The 23,945-nt window shown below is 26.9% G+C and overlaps 1 protein-coding gene across 2 annotated transcripts in view; it reads left to right on the top strand.

Moving 5' to 3' along the window:
• Positions 1-775: 775 nt before the first annotated feature.
• LOC145829506 (nucleoporin p58/p45-like) overlaps positions 776-23,945 on the top strand; it is a 34,035-nt gene continuing 10,865 nt past the window's right edge. For both annotated transcript variants that reach the window (XM_082937326.1, XM_082937325.1), the window contains exons 1-8: positions 776-956; positions 2,439-2,595; positions 8,263-8,394; positions 16,796-16,918; positions 18,163-18,281; positions 19,117-19,199; positions 19,405-19,492; positions 19,592-19,750. In XM_082937326.1, coding sequence (XP_082793452.1) covers positions 836-956; positions 2,439-2,595; positions 8,263-8,394; positions 16,796-16,918; positions 18,163-18,281; positions 19,117-19,199; positions 19,405-19,492; positions 19,592-19,750 — 982 coding nt within the window. In that variant the 5' untranslated portion in view covers positions 776-835. The remainder of the gene's footprint in view (positions 957-2,438; positions 2,596-8,262; positions 8,395-16,795; positions 16,919-18,162; positions 18,282-19,116; positions 19,200-19,404; positions 19,493-19,591; positions 19,751-23,945) is intronic.

Below are 23,945 nucleotides of genomic sequence, written 5' to 3'. Positions count from 1 at the left end.
ATTAAATATGTTAGATAAATATATATCAAAGTTTATTTATAAAATATAACGAATCAAGGAAAATTCTCAGAAAAACTGAAATGACACCAAAATACATCTTGTTTCGTCGTTGAAATGACAATGTCCTTCATAAGTATTGTCTTTAACTTTCTGATGTTTACATTATTGAATAATTGATCTAATAATCTAAAATATAATTCGAAATGACACTAAGTTGAAATGACACTATCGTTAGAGTAAAGTATTGTATTAACAAAACGAGTTAATTGATATATTAGATTCAAAGCGATATGTAACATACATAAAAAATAAGACTAAATGAATACAAAAAAATTTAAAAGTCGCACTAATGAAATGACAGTGTTATATACAGTTGAAGAGACACCTAAGTTGCCAGCTAATATTCGCCCTGCTTATGTACTACTTTTCATATCTAATAATGTATTTAAAGTTCTGCTAAAAGAAAAAAAAGTTTTAGTATATAAATTAAACCTTCCTATATATATTTTATTCCTTAAATTATACATTATATTTTGAGTTGTGGTTCTTATTTTTTTTTCAAAATTGAATTGTCCAAATTTGTTTATAGATGTGCATGAGTAATTGCTCACATTTTTTTAATTTATGAAAACCAAATATTTTTAATCTTATTTCTTTTTTTACATACATTCTATAAATTAATAATAATATAAAATAATAGTTGATTTTTTAAGAATTTAGAAGTTTGTTTGATCATCAAATAATAAAACTTATAGAATAAATATATGAATATATAACTATCTAATTTTTAATTAGAGTTATATTTGTATCATACTAAAAAGTTGGTTATAGCTCAATGTTTTTGTCTAACACCAATAAAAAAAATGTTGCCAGTAAACCTGCCCCACTTTCACTTTTTGGAAGTCCAAGTGTTTCTGCTACTTCAGGTTTAACAGCTACTCTAGTTTCCTCTTCAAGTAAGTTTCATTTTTTATACATATGTACATTTGTTTAACATTTGTTTAAGAAAGTGTTTTTTTTGTTTAACAATTATATGACCAACTGTAAAATATGGTTAGTTTTACTTCTTAAAAAAAAACATAAATTGAATATAAGACTTACAAGTAAATTTATATTTACCTTTTAACTGTTGACTAAACTTTATACTTGGTAACTACTCAGCTAGAAAAATAGGAGTTTGATATCTAAGCTAATACAGAGCTGAGTTGGCTGCTCAAAAAATTTCTTTCAACAAGGTAGCCATTAACCTGCAATCCTGTAAAAAAAAATCGGTAATAATGGTAAAGTTAAGGATTCTGCTATATTTGAAAAAGACTTGGAAAAACTTGGTATTTTGAAGAAAAATGAAGGATAAAAAAAATTATGACAGTTTTTTCTTTTAAAAGCAAAAAAGTTCTTGAAATTTTTAATTGGCTTACAATGTTGAGGCTAAAGGTGGATTTACATTTTTGTACTAAAATTATCATAAACTTATATTTGAAACTTTAAGTATGAACTAAAAGGCCTGTTGTTATAGAATACATGAGTTTTAATTGTTATTTGAAATATGGTCATTTAACTAATAATTTTGGACAATTTTATATACCATTTGCAACTTATTATTAGCAGATTACTCATTTTGTTTTATATTTTATTTCACAAAGCTTTTCAAAAATATACTAGTTTCATTCAATGTTTCAATAAAATATAAAACAAAATGAGTAATCTGTTAATAATAAGTTGCAATGGTATATAAATACGTTTAAAAACCTTCTTATAATAGTATTTGGACATAAACTTCTAAACCACAATTTTTTCATTATTTTATTTTTGGAATTAAAAAAAAAGCTATCTTTAATTTTATTTTTTGATCTAGCAATCTCAAGTTTTCAAGGAACTTGTTTTGATTTATTTTTGAAAATAAAAATTTAAAATATATGACCAAACATAATTTTTTTAATTTGACAAAAAAATTGTTAAAAACATGTGACTAATTTTATAAAATTTTATTAATATTTTATGTAAAATAATGAATACAATGGTCAGGGTTGCCACAAAGTAAGGAAATTCAGGAAAAGTAAAAAAAAATGACAAAAGTCAAGGAAAAAATGGGAGCTTTTGAGAAAAAAAAATGTAGGAGGAGATTAGTTTTAAATAAAATAGTCTTTTTTTGCTGTTTTAGTTTTCCCTTCCCATGGGGAACCTATTATGCGGCCCAACTTTGACTGGTTATATCTCAAAAAATAATTCGAATTTTTTAAAACGAGAAAAAGCATCTCGAAGCTTAGAAAAAACTCTATAAAATAAGATCAACTTGTAAAAAACATGGCTACCCCCCTATGGCCTTAACTATACCTATGTTCAAATAAAATAAAAATCAAGTGTTAAATAGCTGTTAAAACAACTTTAAAATACTTAAACTAAACACTATTTTTTAATAATCCTTGTATATTTTAAAGATCTTTTTGGAGGTGCAGCATCTTCAACTACAACTTTAACATCCACTGCTCCCCCTCTTTCAATTCCTACTAAAATAGCTGCACCTCAAGACAGCAAACTGGATGTTAAAGAAGACAAAGTTCCAGCAGAAATTATTAAAGATGTCAATTCATTTAAGTTAGTTTAAACGATTTTTAAGTAACTACAGACTTAATCTTTTAATCCTCATGTATATATACACTTTTACAATTTAACTATTGTAAAAGGTTTTATTTTAAAAGTTAAATATATTTTCTATTTTAACATTTTATAATTGCTATAATTTTTACTAATTAGGGTCTATCATAAAAATTGAAAAAACAAGTTATATTTTTTCAATTGTTTTTCATAATTTCAAAAATAAAAATAGGTTCTGTATAATGAGTTGCTGTTATATACTTATGTTTAGTTATCTACCAGTTATTTTTTGCTTGGATGGTAGCTGAGATTTGACCTAAAAAGGATCTAGTTAGTTTGGAAAGACTTTGTTTTCAGCGATCTGCTTCTTTCAGTTTTATATACTTAAATTATAAACACAAGTGCAAACACTGACAAAAGTGAGCAACAAGATTCAGTTGGTCAAAAGATTGAGACAGAAATTAAATTTATTTTGGCTGAATAAAATATATCTGCTGAAGTAGTTAATGCTGAAGTCTTGTTTTGGTGGAACTCAAACAAGAAAATACATACATCTTGCTAGGTTTGCAAGAAGGTATCTTTCGGCACCGCCTTCTTCTGTATATTCTTAAGCTGGTAACTTGTCCGAACAAAAGCGAAATTGATTGTTTCCAGAAACCGGCTAAAAACTTTTATATCCTCATCACAACTTGAAAAATCAAGAATAGATTTATTTGTTGCTTATAGGCGTTGATATGAGTAAATGTTATTTACTAAATTACTTAATTTTATATTTGTAAGCAGTTGCTAAAGTAGTTATTGTTCATCTTATAGTTCGAACTTTTGTAGATAAAATTAGAATGTAAAGTTTATCATAAAAATTAAATAGAGTTTGTTATTTTTTAAAGCATTATAACATTTAATTTATTTTTCTTTTGTTTATATGAGGTAAAGTTGATTGAAATTTAAACATATAATCTGAGATTTTGTATAGTCAGATTTTTTTTTACAAGGGACTCTTTCCTAGTCTTCAAATAAAATATTTATACTTAGTATTTTATTAAAATAAAATAGTCGTATTAAACAATATTTACTAATTAAATGTATTATAAAAAACGACTTTTTTAAGGTACAAAATTTTAATAAAAAATATCAACAAATACATTGCATTTTTACTGAAGTAGAAAATTTTTCAAAACACGCTTTTCAACTACTGTTGTGTTTAACTAAGCTATAAAATATAATTTGAACATTTATTAATGAGTTTGAAAAAATAAGTTGAATAAATACTGTTTAGATAGGAATTTGGTAAAATTAAGTAAACAAGACTTTTGAAGCATAAGTAAGTAAATAGAAACTTAAGTTTATAAATTATATAAACGTAAATAATAATTTGGAAACTTGTATGTACATATACTTTATTGTGATATTCTTATATCATCTTAAGTTTCTATTTACTTACTTTTGCTTAAAAAGTCTTGGTTACTTAATTTTACCAAATTCTTATCTAAACAGTATTTATTTTACATTTTATATAACCTTGTTCTCTTTTAAAATATATAAAACTTAAAACATTTAGGATCCGGATCCTGCCGGATTTAAAAAAAAGAGGATTGGCCTGTTCCGGCCGGATCTTAAATTAAAAAATGATCCCTACTACTCAAAATCTAGTATTTCACTACTCAAAATGTTTACAGAGTTATATAACTAGTAAGTTACACATATTATAAAAACAACTAGTTTTGTGATGTTAAAATACGAGCGTGAACTTGGCTTGAACGACTTTTTTTTATAATTTTTTTTATAACAAAACTTGAAAACCAAATTTTTTAAAATCCTTTAATGCTAACTTGAAACTTTTTTTTATTCTAAAGAACGTTCTTTTGTTTTGATTTTTACAATAATTTCCATCGAATTGGGGTTTGACTTTTGTAGTGGGGTCCCTTTAAAAAATTTGAGTTATTTACTTTTTTTAGTTTTACAAGTTTTCTCCAAAAATAATAATTTTTTCAATAATTTTTTAACATACTTATTAAACTAATTTTAAACTTGTAAATAATTTTTTTTTCACATTTTTTTTATACCATAAGCCTGAATAAATTTTTGAGAAAAATTCCAATTTTGCACTATTTTCGATCTTTAGGTTTACAGACTTTTATGCAAAAATAATTTTTATTTTAAATAATTTATAGTATTAACAGACTTGTATAGTTAAGTTTCATGATGCAATTATATTTTTTCCCCAATTAATTAGTGTTTTTAGAATATATGACCCATACAAGTTTTACCTAAACTCTTAGCACTTGAGCAAGAAATGCCTCAAATAGCTTTGCTAAGAATTTAGGTAAAACTTGTATGGGTCATATATTTAAAAAACAATAATTGATTGGGAAAAATTCGATGGAAACTATTGTGAAAATCAAAGTAAAAGAACGTTCTTTATAATAAAAAAAAATCCAAATTAGCATTAAAGAATTTGAAAATAGTTGATTTTAAAGTTTGGTTAAAAAAAGATTACAAAAATTTAAATTAATTGTACATAAAGTCTTAATCAGGGTTACAACTTCGTTCTGTCTAACAGTCTTATCCAGGCTAGTTTTGTATATATTGGTTTGGTGCACATCAGGCCAAATCAGGGTTAATCAGTTTTTTGGAAAAAGTTGCAAAATATCAGTTTTTTTTTGTTTTTTTTGCTTGAAAGTTTTAGAATTTCAGTTTATGTCATTTCAAATGATTTAAAACTTCTGAATAAAAAAAAAGAGATTTTTTTTCTTGAGTAAATCTTAATAAGGTGTGATAAATAATTATTTCTAAATATAAATTTTGTTAATTATCTAAAGTAAATTTAAGAATCTTTATTATTTTGTTTTGAGTAGATTACATACTTCATAATTATAAAAATCTATAAAAAAAACAGTTAAAACCTTAGAATTTGATTGAACAACTTAGCTGTTTTTTTAGAGCTTACCTGTTTTAATTTTTGATTAAAAGCTTAATACCAAATACCTTTTAGATTAAAACTCTTAGCAGTTTATTCATATATTTTACTGTCTGTATATTAAAAGCTATTGAGATATTCACAAGACTAAAACTATATTTATAGAGCTAGATGGATAAGCAAAGTCATTTAAGCTCTTAAAATAGTTTTGCTTTTACAATAAAACAATTTTAATCACCACTTGTTTAAAAAGACTGAAACGTTTTGTTAATTTTTGCATAAACTGCTACCTTCCTTATTAGATCAATTTTACTGTAGCTTCAGCAGCTCCTGGCAATGACTTGAATCTGTTAATTACACTTCAAAAATACAAAAGTACTGATAAGTTATGTGCAACCTCTGCGTTAAGTGCCATAAAAAAACCATTTGTGGTATCTAGTTGAACACTAGTTTCTTTGAGTTTGTTTGATGATGATACCAGTCAATCAGTCAAAGCTAAGGTTGCTGATGCTTTAAATCATCAATTAAATCAGGATAGGCCCTAAATATTTAGAAAAAACAATGAGTTATCTATTCGTCCTGTTTGGTTTAATGAGAAGCGAGTTTTAGCAGACTTTGTAGGAAGTAAATCTATGTTTTTTTTTAATCCTAGACTGCAGTCATTCTCTTTTTATTAAGCCGCCAGAACATTGAACTAGCGACAAAAATTACTTAGATTCAAAAGAAATAGTAAATTACATGAGTGTAGTCAATGAGACTTCCAAAAGAGGTGTTAAATTGTTCAGAAATTTTGTAACTTCGTCGAAAAATGAATACACGTATTGAGACTATCTACAAACTATCGAGGAGGATTGGAAGGAAGTACCAAATCTTAAAATTATGAACAGTTTAAAAACTAAATATTGTGATTTCTTATACTTTCGATTTTAATAAAACAATTCATCTCTCAACAAATATTTGTAGTTAATGTATTTTTAAAGCAATAAAAGTTTGAATAAATGTTAAAAATATTTAAAACAAAAGTATTACATATTCTCAAAGTTTATTTTATAGCAGAATTAAAAAAACGTATTCACCCTTTCCAAATTTATCAATAAAAGCAAAGATTTTAAAAGTGTTTTACTCTAACAGGCTATAGCTAAGAAGCGAATTTTTTTTGTGCTGTCTTTTCATGTGATTTGCCATTTACATAATAATTGGCTACAGTCTAATACAAAATTTTAATTTTTGATGGGCAACAGATTCACCCTAATGTACAGTAAAGCTCTTCAATGATAATTATTTTCAGGCACTTTTAATTGATTCTCTTCAAAAATGTTTATTTTTTTATGATATTAGAATATTACATATCATAAACCAATATTTTTATTGAATTTCGTTTATTGTTTCACTTATTTTATTGTATTTATTTTATAATGTTTGACTTATAACTTTTGTAAATAAATAACAAAATAAATATACTTGTTTAACATAGTCGTTTTGTTTTTTTTATTTCTGATAACGTCTTATTACTAAAAATTACTATAATAAATTAGTTTTTGTTTTAACTTTTTTAGTTAGTTTTTAAGTTTTATTTAGTTTGTTAGTAGTTAACTTAGTCTAGTTTTTAAGATAAAATTATTTTAGTGTCACTGACTTAGTTCGAAAAATTTAAAGATGCCTAGTATATGAAAATATATTGGGATATTTGACATCCTGATTTTTACTTTTTAATATGTAGCATTGCTGCTTTTTGATAAATTTTGTTGCATTTCCAAATAGTAGAATGTTTAGTTATATAGCTTTTTGTTTTGGTTTTATTCAGAGCTTACTCAATCATGTTACTTCTTTTTAAACTTAAAATTAAAATAAACAACAACGACTAACGAAATATACGCACATAAAATGCTTGCAAATAGTATTTACAATAAAATTTTAATACATGGCTATTAATTTTACAAAATAAATTAGATTTACTATAGAGATATAGTACTCTGTGTAAATACTAATTATAAGTCATATAATTAAAAACGAACTCTATACATAAACTCTAATAATAGGGTTGCCAAACATTCAGGATAACTCAAGCTAGTTAAGATATTTTTACTAAATTTAAGGTTAGTTTTTTGAATTAAATATTTTTATCTTTAAGAATGTAGTTTTAATAAATCGTACTTTTGTAATGATTTTTGTATACAGTAATTGTTTTGGGTTTTTGCTCATATTATTATTTTTAATTTTTTTTTGGTAAATTCAGATCAACTCAGATTAGCTTGATTTAACTGAGGCTAATTTTTTGTCACTCAGACTGGGTTTTGCCTCAAAAAGTGGCAGCCCTGTAATTAGTTGATCATAATAATAATCACAAGCAAAAACAAAATAAAATAAGTTACACTGACTTGTTTTTGAAAAGTTATCTAACTAAAGTAAGAATAAAAACTTTCATTTTAAAAAAGAAAATCTAAAATATAATATTTACGTCAAAGTATTATATTAGTTGTTCGAGATCCATGCAACTTAGTTATTGAATATGCTCCAATTGTAAAAAAATACTCACTATTATAGGTATTTCTTTTATTACTTATTATAGATTGTTAAAGATTTTCAAAAATACATAATATTTAAAAAATATTAGATGTTATAGACTTTATGAAGAATATGTAAAATTAAATCCAAAATAAAGTTATTTTGCTGATTTTATATACATGAAAGACAAAAACAGCTTGACAAGCTATATAAAAGTGTATATGAAATGTTTTACATATTTTTAGAGAATTTATGAAAAAAGAAAAAGGAGAAAGTAATCAAATATCCCGCTTTAATACGAAGTCACTGAACAGTATTACTTCAGAAGTAAAGAATTTGTCATCCACATTAGCTTCTCTATCATCATGTTATAAAACGTAAGCGATTTTATTTTATCTTTACTAATAGTCAAAATTAAAGTTATTACCACTATAATATTCTTTCAGTACAACAAACAGGTAACATACGAGATCATTCTACTGGGTTTAAATACAAAAATTAATATTAGCTCTTGTTTTAAAGCTTAGAGTATATAGTATAAGATAATTTTTATAGAACAAAAAAGTTTCAATTAACTTATGAGATATAACAAGTTTTGTAAAGAAAAATCCGGTACAGCCGTATGAAATCAAAAATTTCAAGTCCAATTTTCTTGGAATTTTGAAAAAATTACTAAAAATCTATCTTCTCTTTAATTTTTAAAGCAATTTAATTCAAATTTTCAGGAAATGTATTTTCAATATAACAAACAACTTTTTGGAAGCGGATTTTTGAAAAAAATAGCCATAAAAAGTTAATAACCAAATTAAAAATAATTGTTAAATTTTTTTTTTTTTATTTAATTTAAAAAATATGTTTCCCACAAGTTGTTTAAATTTTTTTAAAGATTGCTCTAAAAAATTTTCAAAGAAATTCACAAAAACTGAAGGAGGATATAGATTTTTAGTAAAATGGTCTATTTTTGCCCTTTTAGTTTGCGCCTCCTGTAATAACCTATTGAACGCTCTAACTTTGATCGCTTATGTCTCAAAAGTTACTTGGAGTTTTTACAAGCGGTAAACAGTAACGAGTAGTTTATCTAATTTTGTAAAAAATAACGTCATAAAACCTGGAACCCGGGAACTTGACAATTTAGGCTGAAAAAATCTGGAAAAACCTTGAGCTTTAGAAATTTTGAATAAAAATCCTTGAATTTTGAACAAAAATCACTTGAAAACCTGGAAAAACTTGAAATTTTCAACAATTTTTACCTATTAAGTAGTTAAGTTTTGATTTGACACAAAAAGTCTATCATAAATAAAAATTTTTTTGGTCATCATGAAATACTTTTTTTTATTAAAAAACATATTTAAAGTAGCTTCACCGAATCTTTTCAATGTTGTTGTACTACTTATACAGTTTTTGTCCTTAAACTTAACTTTAAACTACAAATAGACCCAAAAACGTGTACTTTCAAAAACCTGGAAGAAATTTTTTAAAAACCTGTGGCAACCCTGAAATAAGAGTAAATTTAAAAAATAGTGTATTGGCCCCTATGCTTTTGATAATAAACTCTAAAAAGGCATATACCTATATTATTGTTATTGCAAGTTTATTGTCCATATGATGGACCTAGGCATCAAAACCCAGGTCACTTAAACAGAAAGACATATAACGAAATAAATCAAAAATAAAAATAACACAAAAAGTTCATTTTTAAAACAAAAGTGAAAACATATTTCAATACAGTATATATATAAATTTATATACTAACATAAAAAGCAAATTTTTTAACCACAAACTTATACTTATTAACGCTTTGATGTAAAACGATCAATCATGAATAATCTAAATCACTGACTAAGGAAAACATAAAAAACTAAAGCCTCAAGCACATTAAAATAGACTGGCCAGATAAATAATCATTTAACATGCTAAAAAAAGACTTATTGATTGCATAAAACATCTCAACTTCGTTGATGATGGCCGAAATAAATACTGGCTATAATTAATAGAGGAAAGGCGCTGATTTTAAAATTGAGCTAAGGATTAATTTAAATCTCAAAACTAAATCAACAGTTAATAAAAAAATTAATTATTAGTTTTACTAACAAACATTTTATTTAAGTTAAACTTTTTTAACTTTGATCGAAATTCTTAAACTTTTTTGCAAGAATTTAATTCATTTGGAAGTTTATTCCATATTTGAACTGATCGATAAAAAAAAGAAATTTGCCAAACCTCATTATTGAAATGATGTCTGCATGTAATTTTTTTGCTATTTCCTCTCAGTAAGTAATTAGTTCTATAATGTTTAAAAACTGATTGTATATTAATTGTAGTTTCACCATTAACTAGTTTAAAAAAGTAATGAGGTCAAATTCAAGTCTCCTATATTCTAAAGATTTTAATTTAAGTTTTGTTAATCTGTCAAGGTAAGACGTATAAGAGATATTGCAGCGGTTGAAGATTAATCTGGTATGTTTTCTTTAAACAGACTATATGATTAATATCTTTTTTTAAGTATGGAGACCAGACTGGTGTGTTACAGGGACGTAGCTAGCTCAAAAAAGTTACGAATCTGCAAAAATTTAAACATCTGAAATGACGCGTGATAACGTCCTTGCGAGAACACAGCAATTTAAACTACCTCTAATGTTATTGAGTTACCATAAAAATATGCAGTTATGTAAATACTTCAAAAATGGAATGTTGAAGTATGAGTGATAACTGTATACAAGGCAATTTGTTTTGCTCCACACCCCCTATGACTCTTTATGTGTTTCCACTTGTGTAAACCCATAACACTTTCATTGGAAATAAGTATAAGAAAATCACAATTTAAATCAAAAACGTTTAATTCGTTTTCAAAATCAAATTTTTATGTAGTCAATAGATACAACATTAAATTATTCAAATTTTTGTAACAAAAAATTGTACGCTTTGAATTTTGAAGAAAAAGCTACAGCTTTCATTAGAATCAATTTTGCAATGCAGCTTTTTGACAAATAAAATCTTTAATGCGCTAAATGTATACAATTTAGATGTTTTTAACTCTGTAGTTTTTACGACACTAAAAAAGCTAAAGAGTACATATATTTCAAAATTATCTGTCAGGAGTGCATAACTAAGTATAGATGAATACAAAAGCTAAGAAAGCGAATCTTTTCAAGCTGAAATAAAATCAAGTTTTTTCGCACATAAGTATACATATGTGCAGATTTGCAGAAACGTACCAAGCTACGTGCCTGGGTGTTATATTCCAACTTAGGACAAATGTATGTGAGAAACAACTTTTTAAGGATATTTATATCCGTACATTTAAAGCTCTTAAAACTTGAAAAGATTTAGTTGATGCAGTTTGGTAAAGTTGATTAATATGGTGGTTCAATTTTAGATTTTCAGCAACAAAAATTCCGAGATCTTTAAACACTTTATTTGAAGATAAATTTGTATTATTTATTTTAAAGTTAAAAGTAGAGATAGTAGTATTTTTTTGAACATTTAGAACTTGACATTTACTCGGGTTTAAGTTTAATTTTCTTTCCTTTAGCCAATTATAAATTTAATCTAAGGAATTCTGTAAAGTTGTGTTTGATTGGCTAAATTTTTTTGTGTTATCTGCAAAGAGGTTAATGTTGCTGCTAACATCAACTCCTGAAGCTATATCATTTATGTAAATAATAAATAGTAGTGGGCCAATAACCCCCCCCCCCCCCCCCCCCCCTTGAGGAACTCCACTAAAAGTAATTCTAGGTAAAGATTCTGAAAATGTGTTGTTAATTACTACTTTTTACGTTCTATCATTTAGAAACTCTTTGAATCAACTAACTAGACTGCTATCAATTTTTTATTGCGATAATGTTTTAATTAATTTAACATGGGAGACAGAATCAAAAGCTTTTTTGATATCTGTATAGATTACTTTAAGGGATTTACTACTTTAAAAAGACACCAACCAAGAGTGTAAGCAATTTAATAATTGAAAACAGGATATTCGGTTAGGGAGAAAACCAAATTGTTTCGGTGAAATAAGGTTTTAAAAAAAAAGATGATCAAGTAATTTAAAAGAAATAATATGTTCAAATATTTTGCAAAAGCTACTTGTCAAAGAAACTGGTCTGTAATTTAAATGGTTAAACTTGCTTCCTTTTTGTGTATTGGTGAAACATATGATTATATATAGGAATTAAAATATACAAGCAAATACTATAATTTAAAGTAGGACATTGCAGAACTTCAACAAAACTAAAATATAACAAAACGAGTAATTAGGTTGTTTAGAAAAAACACTGTATCAAGATAATTGAAAATAATTTAGCACTAAATAAAAGAAAGACAAAAAACTTGTTTCCATAATAAAAATATGCACTTCAAAAAAAACAGGCTAAAAGTAAAATAAGAACAAACAATACAACACAAAGTAACTTAACTTGTGAACAAGTCTATGTAATCAACGAAAATATATGCGAAAGTTTAAGAGCCGTAGCCTAGATTTTCGTATGCCACTAGACAAGCTCAAGATAACACAAGGTTTGATCACACCAATTCGATCATCATGTCGCTAACCGAGGTTTCTACTTATACAATATTATGGGCCTGATTTACAACGCAACGTGCGCTCTAACTTGTATAGTAGATGCCCTAAGATAACGCTTAAATTATAGTTGACTTAAATAAACTAATATGAATTACTTACTATTTACAAAAGGTTTAATAAAACAGTTACTTATACTAATTTAAACTGAGTTCGAATCTGTGATAATGATTATATTTACAATGAATTTGCGAAACGAAAAGATGATAAAATACTGCACAACATTACACTAATAAACCAAATTATCAATTCTTTTAAAAGACGACAATCTCGAATAAAAGAAACTAAACACTAAATGTTTAAACCAAACTCAAAAAGTATTCTAAAATCGAAATCAATCCGACAACAAGATTGAAACCATTAAAACTTAAGTGCAGCGAAAAGCTGCACTGAGTTCAGACCGCTGCAATGCAGTAGAAACTAAAAGAACTCTAAATTACTCAAGATTGTTGAATTTATACTCGCTTGAGAAAAAAGAAGAAAGTAAAAAAGAGACAATTACCGCGTAAGCGGCACAATCATACCTCAAGCCTTCGGTAGACTGAGACCGGTTTCGTCCTAGTTAGGAAACATCAGTCAATCTTACCCGAATCACTTGCAGTTATCCATCTACAAACGGTTTATAGATGCCAAGCATAATGCAATAGTTTGCGGGTATTGATCAGTGATGTCATCAATAGAACCGGTCTCAGTCTACCGAAGGCTTGTGGCCTGATGATCGAATTGGTATGATCAAACTTTATGCTTACTTGAGCTTGTCTCACGTTAAACGAAATTCAAGGCTTCAACTCTGTAGAATTTTGCCAATGTTTTTGTTGATCATATTAAATACGAGCGTACCAGCTGTTTTGCCTTGTGGACAATGTATTGAACGTTGTGCTGCAAAAGACAAAGCTGACGTCACTGATCAATACCAGCACTGGACCGTTATTTTTTTTTGAATCACTCATACTTTTTGACTACGTTAATTTTGTTTTTTAATTAACACTACATTGTTTTTTAATTTTTTATTTTATTAGACTTTAGCCGATGGTTTCTTTGAATATAAAACTTTAAATCTTAAAAGTTAAAACATGATCAACTGAGTCCATTTAAATTATTTTTTGTTTATTTAAAAGAAAGAAGGAATTTATGTTTTACTTTAGTTAACGTTTATAGATTCAATTTTTAATCTCTAAAAAGTTTTAGACTATTTACTGAGATAGGTTATTTATAAAGTTAATGTTTCAAATTAAAACTTTTACTCTTAGAGTACAATTTTCAAATGTAAGTTACAGTTACAAAGTTATGTACTCTATCATAGTTAATTATTTACAGACCGTGTTTATTGTTAAGCATTCGAGTTTTTTATTAAATAAATACTACAGTGGTTCCTTGCTTATCCGGTCCTCGCTTATCCAGTTCCTCGCTGATCCGGCCGGTTTAAGTTGAGAAGTAGATTTATTTAATTCAAGTAAAATCAATGCTTTACTATAAATACATGTCTAATTTGATTTTAATAACTAAGCAACCAGTTGAAGATAACTTGATAAATCTTAAAAAAATTAAACTTGATGTTATAATTTATATTTTTCGCGCTATACAAATCTAAGAATATTGAACTGACGTGTACTCCAAACATAAATTTTTTAATTACGATGAAACCAGGTTGTATTTAATAATGTTGCCAGAACATACCTTAGCACTAGTACACAACCGGCCGGATGCAACAATAAATTAGAAACAACACCAGAAAGTGTTTCACAACTTATCCGATTTTATGAGTTTTGTGATAAGAAATAAGAAAGTTATGTCAAACAAACCTCATTTTTTTTTCAGAAAGATTTCCGATTTTAGTTAAATAGTTTACGCTGTAATTTGTTTTTGTTAAATTAGTTTTAAACTTTATAAAGTTTTGTTTCGTTAATTTTTTGTCTGTTTTAATTCTTTGGTTCGATGAATAAAGTTGAAATAATTAAATTAACAGATAAAAGTGTAAGTTTAAACTTTTGAATTGCATAACACTAATGAAGTAGATTATTAAAAAAAACGATATTTTGTTGTTATCCAGTGAAAGGCTTTACCGATCGACCGATGTTTTGGTTGTTACTTATATTACGCGAACTTGGATATTAACTGACTTAACGCGTTATAACAATATTGGTGACGGTTACTTTAATGTTTAGAATTGACTTAGATAAATTATTTAGCTAAGTCGATTTATGAAACGCGAATTAAACTTAGACTATTATTTAAGCTTAGCCTAATTAAGTAGTAAGATTGTTAGAATGCTTAAATACTTATATATAGAAATCGAGTCTCTGAAAAAAAGGTGTATTATAATGAATAGAAACACGACTAAACAAATTATAGCAAACTGTACAAATAAACTACTTTAATTTAAAAGTTCATATAAAAAAACAGTCGCCGTCGTACAAGTGTACGATGGGAACACAGCACTTGCAAGCAATAGCGTTTATCAACTAAGACACTCAAAACTCACTCAAGAAACAATTGTGTTTACTGATTTAAAGGTAAATAAATTTAAGAGAAAAGAAAGAAAGAAAGCCACTTTCGACTGCGAAAAACACTGTTGAAGTGTTACAAGGCTAATCCGGCCTTATTTACGAAAAAAGCTTGTTCGGAATCCTTGGATAAGCAAGGAAGCACTGTATTAACAGCTAAATTAAATAAGTAAAAAAAACAATATGTTTAATTTAGATAAAGAAAACTAAATAACTTATGATTATATTAGGTAAATAGCTAGTTTATAAACTGATAATTGTTTTTTTTAAAACTATTATGATTATTTAATATTTTAAGTTTTACAACAGGGTTTCCCAAACTAACTTTCATAAACACCCCCTTGGGAGAAATTAACAAATAATTGTCCCTATCTTAGAATATTACTCTTTACCAGTTTATTTATAACCCTCAGCTCTTAATACTATCATATTTGTTTCGTCTGACAACAATTTGTGTCGGTCTGATATGTTAGTCAGCTCAGGGTTACTTGTTAGTATGTGCTTACTAGCATCCGAAACCTTTTTAGCGGCTTTGTAACGGCTAAATAAACCAACGCCCAATAACAAATAATGCTTGGTAACTAGCGACTCCTTAAAAATACGTCTCAAACATAATCAAAAATAGTGCTTGAAAACTAAGCACATACGTCTACACCAGGGTTTCTTAAACTTTTTTTCAAATGGCTCCCTTTAAAGAAATTAGAAAAGCTACGTCCCCCTTTAACAATATCACTCAAACTACCATTGAAAACACCTAAGACCTTTTTTTGCTCGTCATCATCAACTCCAGAATATATAGTTTAAATTTCAAAAGTATACCAATAAAAACACCTAAGACCTTTTTTTTTGCTCTTCATCATCTCATCATCAACTTCAGAATATCTAGTGTAAGTTTAAAAACTACCAATAAAAACACTTAAGACCTTTTTTGCTCTTCTTCATCTACTCCAGAATATCTAGTGTAAGTTTCAAAACTACCAATAAAAATACTTAGGACCTTTTTTTGCTCTTCATCATCAGCTCCAGAATATCTAGTGTAAATTTTAAATTATGACCTCCTGGCTCCCCTGAGACTCCTTCACTGCTCATGCCTCCCCCTCTTTTAGTCCCTTTGCTGCTCGTGACCCTTGAACATCTCTCATGGCCCCCAAGGGGGCCACTTGGCTTACTTTGGAAAACCCTGGTCTACAGTTATACACGCTTGACCTTACGAAACGCTAAAAACACTTATCTCCAATGTTCAGCTTTTTATATCTTTTTCGCGTGTTTAAAAAACTCTTTTTATAACGAGACAAGCAGATATGCTTACCTATTTGTTTATTTTTCTACCGCATTACTAATTAATGCCTCCTGATAGCCAGAAACGCTCCTAAAGGGGCTATATTGCCTATTGTGGGAAACCTTGTTCTAGAATGACGACTAAAAATGTAATAAATTTTTTTTGCTAAGATAATTGAATTCTAAATATTGATATTAACAAACTTTTAAAAAAAAGTAACGTGGCCCGCAAAAGGATTTTTTTCGTAAATTTTGTATGTTAATTATAAAAAGCTGCCGACTTCTAAACTGGCATATAAGACAAACCTAAAAACATAAAGTTATAAGTAAAAACCTCAATAATGAGTTTTAAGTATAGTGCATATATTTTAAGGTTAATTTAAGTTATATTTTTATCTATAACTTTTTTTTTAATTACAGAAATATATTTGTTGTAAAAAAACTGAAAAATGATCTCACTATTGAATTGCAACATGTAGAAAATGCTCATATCACTCAAAATATGAGCCCAACCATGCAATTGGACAATATTTTACCTGTTAAGTAAGTTTTATTTTATGCATTAATTTACAAGCTACATCAATTTTGTTTAAACTTTTACTTTGAAATTGTACTTAAAAATAAAACAGACACACTTTTGCCAATAATTTATTTATTCCAAAAGATCTTTCCTGGCTGCAAATTCTTTAATCCCTCTCTTATGCAAATAGAAAAAAAATATAATACAAACATAAAATCACTAAAAAACTTTAATTTTTGACTTAGCTAAAGTGGAGGCTACCTGTATTTTAAATAGAAAATCTACCTTTTATAGGCAAAAGGAATTTGATTATAGTGTTGCTTTATATATATGTTTGTACTTATATAGCTTAAATCATAACTAGTATTCTGATTAATTTTCTGTAATTAATTTTGTATTTAGATTTGTTTAATATGATTACTATTATTACAATATAAGTTCAACTTTGTCTTTTATCTATTGCTTTGTATCCTTTGACAAGAATGTCTTGGAATATGTTTGGTTCATTTCGTTGAGTGTCTATTTTTTTATACAATATTTAGAAATTTATGGAAGTTCAAATGTTTATCTTAAAAAAAAAAAATCTGTTACTTGCTATAAATTTAAATTAATATAAACTTTAGTTATTAATCTAAAATTTAATCCAAGCTAAGTTTAAAAATATTTAAGAAAACAAATTCCAATATACTAGAACAACAAACTTTGTAACAAAGTAATTATTGAATGTTTTTTTTTTTTCAAATAATATAATTAATATATATTTTTAATTTCTAAATTTATAGTTACGAATGATATAGCAGTATGAAATATAGCTATTTATTAATGCTGGGTAAACTTTAACATTTTTTCTAGTATAAAAGTTTACTTCAAGACCTACAGAGAGTTTTGTTTATAAAAATGACTTTTCTGTACGTAACCACCATTTGTTAACACAGTTCTGACACCAATCCTATTTTTATTTTTAACTTAAATTCAATATTAAACTTATTCAAAACTCTAGATTACTGATTAAAAATAAATACATAAAAAAGATGTATACTATTTATTATTTGGTTGGAAATATCTTTGAATTTTAAAGATGAACCTTGTTTATGAGTATAAATTTCTTTTTCTTTTTTATTTTAGCACACAATTTAAAAAGTATTGCAAAGTAAAAAAATATCTTTTTAGTTGAGTTTTGACTAAGATAATACAAAATTATCTACCAATAGCTTATTATATGTTAAAACCACTCATGTATTAGTAAAGTGTTAATATCAAATTATAGGTACTTTCAACAGATGCTTAAAAGTTTTGAGTCGAACATGATATCTTACCAGCAACAAATTAATGATCTAGAACAGCATATTGGAATAATGAATAATCCGACAACTTTAACTGCTCAAGGTTTTTTATACAGTAATTTTAGACAAGCTCAAATTTAAAAAAAGGCTTGATCATGCAAATTCGATCATCAGACCACAAGTTTCGGTAGACTGAGACCGGTTTCGTCCTTATAAGGACTAATCAGTCAGTCACGAAACTTGTGGTCTGATGATCGAATTGGCAAGATCAACCCATTTGTTAAATTTGAGCTTGTCTCACGGCAAACGAAAGTCCGGACTTCTGTTCTGCAGAATTTCGCCAATCTTTTTTGTTGATTGTACTAAAACAAGCGTACCAGATGTCTTGCCTAGTGGACAATGTTTTAAACGTTGCACGGTAAAGACAATGCTGACGTCACTAATCATTGCCAGTAAATGTTTTCTTTATGTGAAAGCATCATAAACCGTTTGTAGATTGTCGACCACTAGTTTTTCGGTTGTGACTGACTGATGAGTCCTTATAAGGACGAAACCGGTCTCAGTCTACCGAAACGTGTGGTCTGATGATCGAATTGGCATGATCAACCCTTTTGTTAAATTTGAGCTTGTCTCACGGCAAACGAAAGTCCGGACTTCTGTTCTGCAGACTTTCGCCGATCTTTTTTGTTTTTTTGGTAATTTTAGACAAGTATGAATAAAAAGTATGCTTTAGATTATTTTAATATTATTTATAACTTAAATTAATGTTTGAAATGTTATTTGTAATATTTAGACTAATAATAAAAGTTCTAACAAGTCCTTTGAAATATAATACAAAAAATCTTTTGAAATACTAAATTTTAGGCGTTTACCTGTATACAAAATAGTTCAGTTGGATTAATTCTTTAATTTTTTTTAAATATTTTGCTTGTTGACAGAAATTTCATTGGCTTTGACAAAAATGCATGAAAATTTTATAGCACTAGCTTCTAATTTGCATTCAATACATGGAAACATCTCAGTAAGTTACTTCAGAATATTTTTTTATTCATTTTGTAATATTTTATAACTCATCTGTTAGTCAATTTTTGGTTTATTTAAGTTAGTATGTATAACTTTGTTACGGAACATGTATTTAAATAATGAAAAAAGTTTATTACAGTTTATATAGAATTTACTTTCGTCATTATAAAAAAAAAAATTAAATAGTTCTTTTATTTCTGAAGCGATTAAAGGAACAGTATTTAGTTTATCGAAGATTGGTTTATGGGGATACTAACGACATTTTTGCTGAAAAAAATGCTGAAGTTTTAAGTTAGTTTTTTATTTATTTTCATTAAAAATATTTGAAAATTGTAAAACGGTTTTGATTAATTATATATTTTATGCTGATAGATAAATAACTTGAAATAGATCAAAGAAATTCATTAACAAGTAACAAGCTAAGCAATGCAGTTGCGCTTGCAATGACTTCAATTCTGCAACCTTCGACGTGTAACCAAGTAGATGCTCAGCCTACTGCGCAACAAACTTCTACATTTGGAAGTAATACCTTTGGAACTTCTCATAATGGTTTGTCCTTAAAGTTCCAACCTACTAACTGCTTTACTTTTAATTAATCTGTATTTTTTGGTTTAATAAATACTTTATCTAAAATTCGTTATATGTTTCGAGTATTTAAGGTATGATATTGTAATTTACTTTTAAACGATAAAACGTTATCAACATGGACATATAAGGAGACAAAAAAATATTTTGCAGATTTCACTCCTATAATAATCTATAAGAGATCTACACTTGTTAAACCAATCGGAAAAAGGTGTTTAAATAAATTGAAGATGTTGTAAAAAATAATAAACGAATAGATAAAATAAAAGTGACAAGATGCTAAAAAGTATATTACATAAAAGTATATTATAAATTATTACATAATTACAGAATATACAAAAGCTAATAAATTAAAATTAGTTAGCAAATAAAATGGGTTAATATTAATTATTTATTCTTGTTTAAATTATAATATTTGGAATATTAAAATATTTTTATTCAACGATTATTACTTTAGCTAACACTGTTTCTCCTAAAAGGGTTTTCAGAGCTTTTCAAGTAACAAGCGTTGCTTTTAGGAGAAACAGTGTTCGCTAAAGTAACAATCGTTTAATGAAAAAAAAATAATAATTAAGCTTTTATATACTGAAACTCTATTCATGCAGTTTTGTAACTTATGTAATATTTGGAATATAGATTAAATTTTAATATTAAAAGAAAAAAATACTATTGCGGTATTAATGGTTACTATAAAATATAAAATGTCAGCGCACAATTAGGCTTTTTAACAACTAAACTTTATAAAAGTAAACTTTATAAAACTAAACTTAAATGAAATTCTAAAAAAAAAACAGTATTGGTGTATCTTAAATTATAGTTGAAAGTTGTATTTGAATTAGCTATTTGAATTTTTTTAATAAAAACTTAGTAAACCGAACTCACATAAAGGACTCATGTAAGAGTAACTCACATGTAAGAAAAATTAAAATAAAAGTTTGTATTTAACAGTTTTCAAAATGCTTTGAAAATTAAAAACCGGAAAGTTATAACTTAGTTTATTATTAGTATGACGTAATTTTTTTTACGGTTTAAATTAGTATAATTTAGTACAGGGGTTGGCAGGCATTTGGTGGTCGCAAAGCCAAATTTAGAAAGTAAAAATATTTGCGAGCTGCAGTTGTAGCTTCAGTCTTTGCTCTACACTTATTGAACCTCATAATATCTAGTGAAACATTCAAAAAGTTTAAGATTTTTACTCGCGGGCCACATTTCTATATTCCCAGGCCGCAGGTAATACCTTTCATAGGCCGCATCCCATTTAAATTAAAAACATCCTTGCGTGCCGCACTTTTACTCTTCACTGGCCGCATGAGGTCTGCGGGCCGCAGTTTTCCGACCCCTGACTCAGTATCGAATGGTAACCTTTTATTTATATTTTATCGTTATTAATGTTTTAAATGTTTAAGTTTTTAGCTAATTCCTTATCAGAGAAGAATTTTATAATCATAGTTTTAAGTTGGAAACATATTTTTACTTTAAAACAAGAATTACAATTAAAAGTTTACAATTACAAACATTATAACAAACTAACTAACCAATAATGAATATTTAAGTTTGGAAGCAAAATTTTTTTGAAATTCACACACATTTCCAATAATTCATATACCTCTTCTTTAAGTTGTACTTCTTGTTAGCTTTGGATATCTCGGTTTTTTCAAGAGTACAAGTCTTGCAGGTGCTATGTAGGCTTTTAATCAACCCGATGTGGTGGAGGATACTCAATCTGATGTCGTGATTGATTTTATAATTTTTCAAATACTAAATGTATTATGATAATTCAGTAACGTATTATTTATAAGTTCTAAAGCTGTTATTATGATTTTACGATCTACTTTTAAAAGTTCGTCCGGGGTCCTAATATAATCCTTTATTTCTTTAGTAGATGATATCGTTGCTTTTTGAATTACATTTGTACTATACATTAATATCCGAGAGGCATAGATTCTTAGTTACTGGATGAAATATTAGCGGTTTTGCTTTTCTGTTTTATTGGTTTTGTTTAAAGTTAATTTATGTGATTTTGTATTACGAGTTTGATATATGGCTTATATTATTCAGAGATGGCGGCATCGCCATCATAAAGCGAAAAAGCAATCAATTTTTTGAAAGCATAGAAAAGAAAACAATTAAATTATTTAACGAAATCTATTTTAAAATATTTATCGACATTGGTAACAGTGAATGCAAATTTCTAGACGCAACTTTATACCTGACTAACAACGAATATAAACCATATTTTAAAGAAAACTTTGAACTTAGAAACATAAACAATAAGTCAAAGCTTCCAAAAGTTATCGAAAGAAACATCCCAGCGAAAATAAAAATAAAAATAATTAGACTTCCCAAGAATTGAAATATATTTAATAACTCCATATCCACATACCAAAATGCTTTAAACAAAGCTAACTTCAAGCATACGCAAATATACACAAAAAATAAAAACACCCAACCAAAAGAAAAAAACAAACTGATTGAGAAAAGTCATATACAATAACCCTCCTTCTGCCAATCCGTGAAAACTAATATATGCAAAGCATTTTTGTAGATTTTTAATAAACACTGAAAACAAAACGAAAAACTAAGCTAAATATTAAACAAAAATATTTGGTATATAATATGGATGATTAATATCAAGGTCATAGTACACAAAGCCAATAAAAAAAACTTTAAACAAAAACAGTAAAACAGAAGATCAAAACAAAACCGCTTATATTTAATCCTGTAACTGCAACCCTAAGAATCTATACCCCTCGAATAATAAATGTTTAATACAAAATTTAATATACATAGCCACCATACCGTCTATAAAAGAAATAAAGGACTATATTAAATCCACCGGAGGCACTTTTAAAAATAGATGGCACAATTGTAACAACGGTTATTTTGGTCATAAAAATCAAAACTTTTAATTAAAAAAAAATTGTTACAATTTAATTTTTCTAATAATGCAAGGAACATTTCCTGAAAGTTTTGAGGTTAACTGATTAGAAAATGAAGGGAGACAAGTTTTTACTCATTTCTGAGAAAATAGGCAATGATATTTTTTCTTCCATACCATAGTATCGGAAACTTTTTACACAATTCACTATATCTAAAAGTTTTTTCTTTATTCTGTGAAAAGTATCTTATAGTGTATAACTTTAGCTTTTACATAAAGGCCAAAGAAAAAAAAAACTTGGACCATCTATGACCTTAACTGTACTTCTAGAAACTTGTTTTGTAGTAATAATAAGTTTTGAGCTTTAAACTTAAAATATAATCACCTTCTCCAATATGCAGGGTTGCCACAAGGTCAGGAAAAGTCAGAAAAAACTAGAAAAAAAAGACAAAAGTCAGGAAAAGTCTGGAAAAAATTGGGGTTTTTGAAAAAAAAGTTAGGTAATTTGACAAAATATGAAAACAGTCAGATTTTGTTAGTTCAAGTTTACAAAATTCTTTATTTTCCAAAGCCTTAAAATGGTAAAAAAATAATTAAAATTCCTTTTAAGTCAGACTAAAATTGCAAAATTTTCCTAAAAATTTACTAAATTACTTAATTTCCAATGCCTTCATCTGGTAAAAATTAATAAAATGATTGAAAAAGAAAGGAAACGAAGTCCACAAACTGTAGCTATATTTAAAAAAATATTCTCTTCGACAAACGTAGGAGCAGCAGATAAGAACGATATAAGTAAAACGAAGCAAATTGTATTAATTGCCAAGAAAGTTAAGTTAAATTTAAGTTAATGCAGACCAGATAAAGGAAGCTATATCTTCATTAGATGAAGAAGTTGAAGTGCTAAAAAAGAAACGGAGAAAATAAGTTTTAGTACATGTAGTTAAAACAAACTGTGTTTGATTAACTTCTTTATTATTTTAAGGTTTCAACTGTAAAAGTTCATTATTGTTTTAAGGTTTTAGTTGTAAAAGTTCGTTATTGTTTTAAGATTTTAACTGTAAAAGTTGCTTAAATGTATTTTCGTTTATTTAGATACATTTATGTTAGGAATTGCTAAAATATTGTTTCTTTTTTTAAACAAGTTGTGTTTATAAGTTAGAAAATACAAGTATTTTGCTGATAGAGCTGTTTATTGCAAACACATCAATCATACATAGATGGTTCAAGTAATGTAATGGAAGTTTGATGATTGAATTCAGCAAAAGAACTGTTGTTTAAAGC

Source organism: Thalia democratica, chromosome 2 (genome assembly GCF_965202585.1).
Source record: "Thalia democratica chromosome 2, ktThaDemo2.hap1.1, whole genome shotgun sequence".
NCBI classification, from domain to species: domain Eukaryota; kingdom Metazoa; phylum Chordata; class Thaliacea; order Salpida; family Salpidae; genus Thalia; species Thalia democratica.
The sequence above is the reverse complement of the archived record's forward strand: the minus strand, read 5'-3'. Positions and strand labels throughout refer to the sequence as shown.